This window comes from Molothrus ater, chromosome 2 (genome assembly GCF_012460135.2).
Source record: "Molothrus ater isolate BHLD 08-10-18 breed brown headed cowbird chromosome 2, BPBGC_Mater_1.1, whole genome shotgun sequence".
NCBI lineage: Eukaryota > Metazoa > Chordata > Aves > Passeriformes > Icteridae > Molothrus > Molothrus ater.
This window is the reverse complement of record NC_050479.2, coordinates 17,612,143-17,623,796: the sequence shown is the minus strand read 5'-3', so window position 1 is coordinate 17,623,796 and position 11,654 is coordinate 17,612,143. Positions and strand designations below refer to the sequence as shown.

General features: G+C 37.7%; 1 protein-coding gene across 3 annotated transcripts in view; it reads right to left on the bottom strand.

The window, feature by feature from the left end:
• Nucleotides 1-57: 57 nt before the first annotated feature.
• Nucleotides 58-11,654, bottom strand: part of AP1S2 (adaptor related protein complex 1 subunit sigma 2) — a 30,932-nt gene continuing 19,335 nt past the window's right edge. For 2 of the 3 annotated variants that reach the window (XM_036387656.2, XM_036387644.2), the window contains one exon: nt 58-1,959. Coding sequence is in view for 2 of the 3 variants with exons in the window: in XM_036387644.2 (XP_036243537.1) it covers nt 1,912-1,959 (48 nt within the window). In the remaining variant the exon portion in view is untranslated. Of the gene's footprint in view, nt 1,960-4,241; nt 5,670-11,654 lie in introns of those variants that run through there. The other variant, XM_036387663.2, reaches the window with a different exon arrangement.

Genomic DNA, 11,654 nt, shown 5'->3' with positions numbered 1-11,654 from the left:
GAGTGGCCTCTTCTTTCCTCTGTGAATACAGGCACTAATTACATATAAACACAGCAATGGTGTAAAAATGGACATTTATTACAACTAAACCAATGTGACAGACAGAGGTCAAACAGTTTGTCACAATCACAACGAAGCTTAATCCAGCCAAGCACATACAAGTGACAGTGTAAACTTTAAAAACATGTTTAATACATATAAAATTGCTTCTGGTTTGACTTAAATCCATTTTACCACTACACACACAGGGTCCTTTCACCACCCCTCTACCCTCATCTACCCCTGCCCACTGGGGAAACGCCCTGGGACAAAAAACAGTCTCTGGTCATCTGGAATCTGTGTGTAAACCCTGGAATGGGCATCCATAGACGAGTTCTAATGGCTTGAGTTCACAGGCACCACGCTGGTACTGCCACAGGAGTGGCACACACAGCCTGGGCCTGGCTGGCCACTCTTTTGGCTCAAGTATTGGTGCTGAGGTCTGGATCAGGGCCTTAGAAGTGGCACCACTGCACCTTTCCTTTGGCTGGTACTACTGAACCCACTCTGCAGCTGGCCACTGCTGGAGCTGAGCTCTGTGAAAACATGGCACCACGCAGGTGAACAAGCCAAAACTCCTAGGGGAAGGTGTCTGGGTGGAGAGGGAGGGGACAGACAACAGAACTTGGCTACTCTCAGGTGTAGACTCCCCCTGTCTCCCTCAAAATCACAAATGGATCACATTTCTGCAAGTGAAACAGGCTCAGGCCTGAGAGTCTGTTCAAACTGTCAAAATATTTCTGGATATCAGTTTACATGATTTGTAGTGAATATACTATACAAATCTAATGGTTAAGAGCTCTCACTGCAAATTAGTTGGTTCAACTACATCACGCAGGAGTACTGTAAGGGATGTATCACATGTTTAATGTGTTGATCAAGAAAAGCAGTAAAATGACTTTGACACTTAGTGTGTCCTAAAAGTACCTATACACCCAATAAAGCATAACTACGAAACACCAAAAAATACAAATTAATTGTTAGACTTCGAAAGAAAATAATAAAAGGTCCCTTCTGTAAAGCTTCTTCTTTCCCATCTTTGAAAGTATTCAGTTTTCATTATGCATCTCTCTATTCAGTTAGAAAGCTTTCCTTGTGTTCATGGTCAAAGCAAGCTAATATCAGACCTAAAAACAGTTTCCTTATTCAGTCTGGGCAGGTTTTCCTTCTCTCCTACATGCGTTCCCTTTGAAGTATAGTAACTTGCACAGTTTTGCTCAAGGTAGCTACATTAAAATACACCTTCATCTCTAGTGAGTGGATCAGTTTTCTTAAAAAAGCAGTTATCACCTTAACAGTTTTTTACCAGTTTGATATGCAGATCCTGGCAGGATTCTTTGGTATAATGACAAATTCAGTAGTAAACAGATATTTCCAATCATTATGCAACAACTGAAATAAGCAGAATAATCACAAGTGGTGACTAAAATGTAGATGAACAAATTCTTTGGTTGCATAAACACAATTTCTACACCAGAACATTTCATATTTGGAGTTGTCCATGTAGTTTCTTTTCATTTAGGTAGACTATGCTTATGTCATAATAATACATTTATTTCCTGAAGTCAAGTTTGCTTATAAAAAACAGTAGGCTTATCGAAGTCAAATGCAATTTTCCTATAAATGCAGTGAAGGGAAACACTGAGTCAATTTAAATCTAATTCCCTTTCATTTAGAAATTTTGAACTTAGGTTTCTTGTTCCCTTTTCAAAAAAAAGTATTTCTGTATTTTTCTTGTAGGCCTGAATGAAGCAGCTTAGCAAAACAGTAATACTGACAAACAGCATCTTACACCATTAGCTAAACATTACAATGAAGGCAGTGAACATTTACAGTATGAAACACTGAGATGGCATCAGCTGAAGAGAAGATTTATGTCAATCCAATTTCTTCAAGTACACTACGTGGGGTCTCTGCTTCCTACGGAGGGAAAATTTGAGACAGTAGTAAATGAACACTGTTTCTACTGAGCAGAGCTGTACATGAGTTAGTATGGAAGGTGCTGAATTGAAAAAGAAAGCTGAGAAGACATGAAAACATGGAAGCACTGCAGTTTGCAAACATGGTATTAGCTGCACTTTTCACAGAGCTGTTAATTAGATTGCCATGGTTCACAAGGATAGCAGGTGGATTTTATTGCCCTTAAGCATAATAAAAATAAAACAATTTAGGTCTACCAGCAGGGAACAAATCACAAGTGAGTAACAGAGATAGGAGCTAGGGAGGGATGGGGAAGGAGCTTGCAATGGAGTCAGTGAATTTTGTGGTGAATTGTTTCCAGGGTTTCAAAAATCTCTTCAGGAATAACAAAGAAGTGGATGAATGAATCTACAGATGCAACTAAGATACAGTATCCCTTAAGATCTTTATAAAAGAGTTTGGGTTTGTTTGGTTTTTTATACAGTAATCCCATGTTTTTAATTAATAAAAGCAGGTCACAGTACCTTGGTACGCCTGGTGTGAAATTGATCCCTTTCAAAGAGGGAAGAGTTTTTAGGACAGGAATTTTATTATTCCACTCCAGGCATAAAGTTTTAAGTTAATTCTAATCTTAGAAAGCTTTCCTTAGATTCAGAGAAAGTTGTTTAATACCAAATTCCAAAAAATTATCATCAGTTTTGTATTCTTTACTTCCACAGCCTCTGAAAATAAATGGTTTAAACCAGAAACATTAGGCTGAGCTTTTTTTAGTAACTATTAACAATGCCATGATAAATAAAAGGGGATACTGTGTCCGTATCAAAACAAAAGCTTTAACATAAAGAGTATGAATAAACTTACTTTAGCATCCTAAAACAAGACATATCATGCAGCAGAAAAAAAAACAGATAACAGTTAAGGCAGCCAACAAATTATTTTTCAACTGCTTTGCAAATATTTATTAGAAAAATAATGTCAGTAAAACACAAAATTAAACACCTCAAACCTTGCAAGTAACATCAGAATATTGTCTCTATCAGCCTTGACTATGTGGCACAAAATGAACAAGTTTACTATGATCATTCAGCTCATGTATAAGGTGATTCAGCAGTGAAGGAAGAAGCTATGATACTTTAAGTCAACTTCATTAAAAAATCAGTCAGAGCTTGGAACAGGCATATTGAGATGGCTTCTAAAATCCAGAAGGAAATAAAAAATTGCAATAAAAAGGCAAGTTAAATCTGAAAACAAGATACTTGGTGTATTAAAGATGTAGTGCTGGCTTGGTTTTTTTCCCTCACAGATGCAATATTAAATATTCTTAGAACTGCAGTGACCTTGACAAAGCCAGACAGGATGGCAGGATTAAAGATTTACACGTGTATTTTAACGAATCCCCAAAAGGAGGCACTGACTGAAGAAATGGCTATGTAGCATTTCTAATATAACTTTTTGTATTATATTCCCAGATTACTTTGTTGCATTCATTCTGGAAGACACACACCTCCCCTATCCACCAAGGTAAGGCATTTTACTCAAGAAATCCTATGCTGTTAACTAACTGTGGCACCAGAACTCAAGAGCATACAAGAATACAACTTCTCAAGCACTTCAAGGTCTTCAAAATATTTGAAATAAATTCACTTTTTAATTTTAAATTGATTAGACAGCAGTGGGCACTTATGAGTTACACAGGAGTGCAACAAGATATTTACAAAGTTACCTGAAAACAAAGTTCTTTATAGCTGTGAAGAAGTACAGAGCAGTGCTGCCACTGTTTTTAGAGCAGTTTAGTATTGTTGTTTTCACTGCCATTTCAAAGTCTGAGATGATTTTCAGCAGGCATAAACTTAAACTCTACATTTCTTCAAGTAAATCAAGGTCACTGGCTAACCATTAAAAGCAACCTATTTCAAGGACATCAGCTACTTGTCCACAGATACATCACCCATAGAACTCAGACATATTTTAATGTTTTTTATTACTAAAGCAGTAATCTTGAGACAGATGTGCCTTCCTCATCAACAATATAATCTCAAGGAACACCTAAAGGCTAATGTCTTTTGCTAGAAGAATAACTTTATTAATTATTACTTTTAAGAAACAAATAGAATGAATTATGTTTTGTTCACATAATTTGTTTTACTAAGTGTCAAACATTTTATCCAATTCTTAGGTAAAACATCCTGCAGTTTATATACTCAGAATCACCTAAGGCAAACAACAAATTTGAAATATCAGAACACAGATGAGGAAAAAAAGTCATTCACATGAGACAAAAGTGCATGCAATACTTTATTTCAAACATGCCAGAAAAGCTAATTCATTACCTAGTCATTTAGAAGCAAGCAGCTGTATACAGATAACAAGAAAAACAGCATCTCATTACAGCTCAATGCACAGCATTTTAAGCCAACAGGCATGAAATAATGCAGGCTAAAGCAGCATTAACCAGACATCCAAACACATTGTTAATGGCTTACAGAAAAAAGGCAAACTTGGAAATGGAAAACCACTCCTATGATCTTGTTTTCTAAAATTTCAGAATGCTGCAAATCCAATCCAAATCTTTTGTCTAATCCCCTAAATCTCCCATTTTTTTTGTCAGTTTAACATTTGGAAGGTAGTGCATTACCACATATAGTACAGGGAACTAAGCTTGTTTGAGGTTCATTTTAGTAACTGCCTCCTTGATAATTCATGGAAACAATTTTCAGAATCAGCCCTGGTTTTAGGTTACAAACAGGATGCATTACATGGCCTCTCACTGGCCACTTTTCAACTGAATGCACTTATATTCACCCTCGTGGCAGTTCTCCCATACACAAAGCAGCCTGCATTTAATTGCAAGTATACTGTTAATGGACTGGGATCTTTCCAACCCTAATCATTAATGGCTGGACTCAATAGGCTAAGAGGTCTTTCCCAACCTTAATGTTTCTATAATTCCATTATTCATTTGTCAAGCAATGGTATTGTTCTCTCTTTCAGTGGCAGTAACTTAAATTACTCACAAGAGCATTCTGCACACTTAAATACTAATGTTTTAATTTCAGATTTACCCATCATTCTCTTTAACCTAATCAATTATGCCCCTCTCCTTTTTGTAAGGTCAGTCACACTATTGTGCCAGTCTTCAGAAAGGGATAGTGTTATTTGCACCTTTAATTAAGATGCATGGTCTAGGTAAAATTTAATTCAGCATCATTTAATACTTGTGTGTATACACATTTCACATGATACTTCTCCTTCACTACTTTCTCTGTAAGTCTTAACTTCACCTACAGACTTAATTTAAGAATATGTTTAAATACCACCACAACCTATTTAAAAGATAAATGTGGGTTGAGTAATGTTACAATATAGGTATTGCAGTATATAGATGTTTAGCTCAGAAAATGCTACAGAACTCTTAAGCATAAGACTTCAAGCTTACACACAATAAAAAAGTTAAACCATATGGCAACAAGCACAAGTTTTGTTGAAATGAGACATGTGAAGAGACAACACTGTAAAACAGAGGGGGAAGAGGAAAGTACAACAGCAGAGAATGGTTGTGGCATTCTATTAGATTCAGGATGACTGGATTCAGCAAGCTGATGATAATGTTCTGTCATGAGTAAGTCACAGGTCTATCTCCTCTGAAATTCTGCATGCATGATGAATGAAGCCATTTAGTACACTGGTACATTAAAGTATTCATGACGTGGCTACAAAAGAAATGTACATATTCTTATACATAATAGAAAGGTGGACAGATATGCAAGAAAACAAAAATATTACCTTGCTGCTATTGTATCTCTGACATTAAAAGGACATTTGATACAGAAATACAATATGGTATTTTTGACTGCTCTAGATGTCCAGGGGGCGAGGGTAGTGGGGAGAATCATTGTTTTACCCCCCCATACTTGCATGCTGTGTCCAACAACAGACAGAGGAACTTCATATCATAAATACTTTATTACATAAGCTCAGAGTTTCTTCTTAGCCAAAAAAAGTTTGAAGCTCCAGAGATGGGCCACCCTATCTGTTACTTGTCTCTGCATCAGGCATCAACTGTTGGCTTCTGTCAGAGACAGGCACTGAGCTAAGTGGCATCTGACATCACTCACCACATCTGCTCTAATAAAACACACATTTAGAGGCATCAGGCCTCCAGAACATGGCTCTGAACACACCATGCCAGGGTAGTGCAGCAGTGGCATTACTGGTGACAAAAATTCCTTTTTTTGAAAGAGAGTCTGTTTAGAAAAATGGAGGCCTCTGATACACCTCTCAAAGCAGGCAAAGTTTTCTTTGCCTTTGGATTATGCTGCTGAACTCAATACACTCTTGTATGATTGGCATGAACATTAGTATTCAATTTGCTGAAAGATGAGCTAGAAAGAAAGCAACACTCAATAATGGAGTAACAGGAATTGAGGAGCATCAGCCCCATATATGCAGAATTAACTTCTTCTGAGATGAAAACACTCAAAACTCAACTCTCTGCATGTCAGTTTCCATCTTTGATCCTGTACCAATTACAATCTTCAATCTATTTTAGTATCCCACTTCCCAGAATGACGGAAGTTTTAAAACAGAACTGAGAAGAGTTCCCATGGACTTCTAAAACTGTCTCCTCTGTGCCATCTCAGTTTATTTGCATGTCCAAGCTTGCATGTTTTTAAATTCTACTCTCAAATCACGAAAAAAGCACAACAAAAATATTCCAGAAGCTGCACAGTTTTTTATTCTGTTTTTCAGTATCAGTAATCTGAAGATCATGTCACAGTAGTTTAAATTACCCTGACCAAGCTAACTACAAATCCAGTAGTTCACAAAATAATAGCACCTAAATAACTCTGTGACAGTTACAAATAAGTTATATGATGCATGCTGTAATTTTTAGATTCAAAAGAATTTGGTATATAATAAAGAATTACAAACATAAATTTCAACACTTAGCACCTCTCGCATGGCCTAAGTAGAAATCATCAGTCTACATTAAAAACAAAATGCTGATGCATATTCCTAACTGGAAAAGGCATTGCATAGTAACAGTGTATGTTATTAGGGAGTAGGAGTTTTGACTAAAAAGAATAAAGTACTAAACTTAGAATTCCCACAGACAAATATTCCCAGAAAGGTCCCTAGGGAAAACTTCTGCTTTACTTACACTGTTCATGAGAAGACAACTGAAGAACAGGCATATTGTAATAATCTAAAATGTCCAATTTTTATCTGGGTTATATATGCATACACATGATTCCCCTCTTCCTTGAAAAAAACTCATGTGTTCCAGTGTTTACCATTGGAAATGTGGAGCCATTGAAGTTGGTGTCTTCACTGAAATGCCTGTTAAATCTCCTAATAGATTTCTCCTTAACTTTACATTAGCTCTCTGGACAGAAAGAAGAACAAGAGCAGCTCATTCTTTTTCTTATGAAGCTGACTGCAAGCCACTGTTGTATTAAAGGATTTTGTGTGTACACATTCTTAGGCATCCTCTTTGGCCTGGAAACACTGACCATGTCCCATTTTACATATCTGTAAACATCAACAAATAAGGCCATGGAAGTGCTCACTTCATGTCCTTTCCCAATTTGCACAGTCCCACAGAGTCTGGGGTATTTCCCACCCTGATTGTATTTTCAGTGGTTTAAACCTTGAGGATTTTGCTGTCTTTGATGTTAAAATCATGGTATACAAAATTAGAGGATTGACTCACATTTCTATTGTGAGATCAGTGCCTCATCTTTGCAGAAACTTATGGTTTACTGATAAAGCAAGACAGATGGTCAGACAACAATAGGAAAAATGTGCTTATTTCACTCCATTTTAGTTAACAGAATGTGTAAACATCACCTGCAACTAGACTAGCAATAAACTGACCTTGTAGAAGTAAACCTAAAGGATTAAATGGAAGACAACAGTAATGGAGATACAAAGTGATAACACAGCAATATTGAGAAGGAAAACTGGTGTTTCAGTGAGGCCTCTGTACCCCACCAAGGACACCCAGGACAAGCCACAAAAGGGCCTGGCACTGTGGGCTGCCTGACAAGCAACCAAAAGCAAAATAAAGTTTTGACAAATTGTTTGCCATCACAGAACTACAGCACCTCACAACTTTCAACTCTGACTGACCTTTTTTTGTGCCCCCCCCCCCACTGCCTCCAGAGCAGTTGGTCTGCTGGTCTGAACACCAGGAAAGACAATATGGGGAAGGGACAGTTGTCAAATTCCACAATCAGTAGTATCTAGACTACCTTGCTTTCCTTTGGTGGGAATGTGCAGACCTCAAGGACATGCTTCACAGGCTCAGATGTTGTTTAAGATAACAATTTAGATCGAATAAGTTTATAAATTAGTTGATCTAGAAGCTAGGGAAGAGACAATGGTATCCTTACAGTACAATGTAAGGGCAAACTAACATGAAATACACCTCTGAAAAATCATCACGTAAAACTTTGGCTGTAAACCATTTATCTGACTTTAACACAAAGGTTTTAGATCCTAGTACTGCCAGAAAAGTAATAGCTCTACAACACAATCTGCACATTGTGGAATTGCAGTATTTTAAAAGTTACTAGAATTAATCTTCTTCAAAACGACATCTGTGTTGACAACTCATTTTAAAAAGCTAATAATACTCTCTGAAATTGTCAGCCTGAGTCATTGGAAATTTTTTAAATTAGAAAAATGGTAGAGTTGATCTGAGCAAACAGAACTATTTAGCCAGTCCAACCCAACTGACATTTTCTCAGACAACTCTGTCATGACCCAAACTAATTAAAAATCATAGCTAAAATAAAATTAGAAGGGACTTCATTTAATCCAGTCCCCCTAACAGTATACCTATAACTTTCCTGAGAGATATTTCATCTATTAAAGGCATCCAGTGATGCCTTTTTATTGTGCCTCAGGCAATCTACTTAAATGCTAAATTATTATCTCCACTGGAAAATTTGCCTAACATATACCTTGAATTATTTACTTGCTGCAATTTAAGGTATTTTAAGTCTGTAGTGGACAAAAAAACTGTGCTATTTCCTCAGGCAAGAGAGAGAAAAGAAATTCTTTATGTCTATACCAAACTGTCTCAAGTTCAGTGTGTTGCAGGGCTGCCATTTTACTGATGACTTCTCATGGCAGTGACACAGACTTCATCAACACTTCACACAACTTCTTTTTCAGGAAAAGTTTGCTTAGGTTATTATTTTAACTTCTTTCCCATCAAACCCAGCACAAAGTCTGTGAAGGCAAGCCATGTTAAACTGCACACAAGTATTACAACTGCCATTGTTTGATAAAGACTTGTTTTTTTTCCTCATTCAGCATCTAACAAAACCCTACCTTGAACAACATACAATATGAGGGTCCATGGAGTGCATGGAAGTTTGGGAAGAATTCTACAGAAGCAGGCTATGGGAAAATTAAGAGAAGAGGATGAGAATTTATGTTTAGAAACATGAAGTTTTTGCAGTAGGAAGAAATTCACATTTAACAAGTACTTCCTTAGCAATTTCAAAAGCAATTACTTTTACACTCTACTTCTGAATCATTATTAGGCAATATTTCTAATGAACAGCTGCTTTAGGAAATTGCTGCTGTTCACTTGCCTTTTCAAGGATTTCAAAACAGGAGAGTACCTGTTTCCCAATCTTTGGTTAGCTAACTGTTCAGAGACTTCTATTAGAAAGATAAGTTTGGGTTGGAAGAGATATTTTAGATCATTTAATTCCAACCCTTGTGCCATAGGCAGACACATTCCAATAGGCCAGGTTGCTCAGGGCTCATCTAGTCTGGCCTTGATATTTCCCACTAGGGCATTTTTATTACAAAATTCTATTTTTACTTTCAAAGAAGACCCAAGTGTTATCTCAGAGAACTTAGAAACACTTAGGAACATCTTCAAAGACAAGTATTAACTATAATGCTCTTACAAAAGAAGAACAAAATACAAAAGAACCCACAAGCAAACAAATAAAAAGAAGAATACTTCATCAATACCAACTCCTAGTCAAGATCTTGTCTGCAGCTTTCTATACAGAGAAAACAAAAAATCTTCAAGATTGATCAAACCAGTCAACAGAATTCTCAACTAGAATATGAAACAGCAAGTTGTCCTGCAAATGTTACTCAGCAAAACATCCAAGCATATGCACAGACTTCAGCTCTAAAACATCACCTCAACAGACCAGAGGGGTATGACAGCAGTGCCTGCCTGCCTCTCTCCCAAAAGCACTGCAAAGATCAGCGGAAGCTTTGTGCACTATAACCGGATAATAGCAGGCGCTTCCTGCCTCTGAGCTGCTGCTCCGATCTGCCAGCTCAGAGGTGATAATCGCTCTGGGGCTCTCCTCCACATGTGCCAATCAGTTGCTATGCAGCGAGCCAGGAACAATCGAGAGCCCAGCCTTCAGCAGCAAGGATGGTTCTAAGGATCCATCAGAGGCTCCACCTCGCCACCACAAAAGCACAAATGCTTTAAGCACGTATTACGGCTGAACACTTTGTATTGTGAAGTTAAGAGCCAAAATTATTTAAAAAATCACTGACTTCTCCATCAGATAATCTGACAGTGTCTGGATGCTTGGCAAACTGTCAAACTAGGCACGCAAGGATTTATTAATGCTTTCTTTCAGCACTGCAGATACAGGTTTGCATGGCTTATTCTCCTTTGCTCAAGGAAGCATTTCTTAAACTGCAGGGCTGTTATCTTTGAAGAGCTGACCAGAATATACTGCTGCAACAAGCCATGTCACGTCCAATACTATTCAGCTTCCATGGCAATGGCATTTAAGCATCTCCCTTCCTTCCTGGCACTGCAGCACTTTGCATTCTTACAATTGTTTGGACAAATGTTTGCAGGCACAAGTTGTAAACACAGAAAAGAAAAGCTGCTGACTATATGTTTTTTAAAATAAACAATTTGAATTGGATTAGTTTAAATGGATCTGAAATCCAGCTCTAGAATGGTTGTATAAATAGCTTTCCTGGCACAAGGAAAGAGGGAGAGAAAGGACAGCTGAAAACTCCCAAAGTCAATACTGCTGCTGAAGCTCCTCACTACACTCCTATGACTCAGGCCAACAGCAGGGGTGCAGCATATGACAAGTAAATTAGACCCTACCTCTGCAGGCTGACTTGGGGGTTCACAGCACACCGTGAGTCAGGACAAGATGTGTGGAACACTGGCTTTTTAAAGCACTTAGATATTGTGATTCTTTAAAAAATAGGATGTAATTTAAGCTGTACTATCAACTTTAGCAAAAGTCTGGCTTGCCAAAAGCAGCTGCTTTTTACTTCCCTTTTCAATGCCACCGGTTTTCTCCTCCTGGCACTTCCCTCATGCTCCCTTCTACATGAGCTCAAGATTTGGCTAACAAGCTAGGAGCCCCAGAACCACAGGTCAAGCAGATCAACACAAAGGTCAGAGTGAGAATAGATCCAGCTTTCTCAACAACAGTCACTGTAGCATGAGTTTGGGTGATGAGCAACCTGCCTCCTGACTTAAGACTATGACTTTACCACTGTAAAATGCTCTCTGTAGAAAGCAGAATTTCTACACAGAACAATTTGAATGTATATCAAGATTTCATGTGATTTCTCAATATTAAGCAAGGCTTACCATAAATTTCACCACATTCTCTATGAAACCGACTACTTCTGAATATGTGGCTTATTACAACTGCCACATGGAGCAC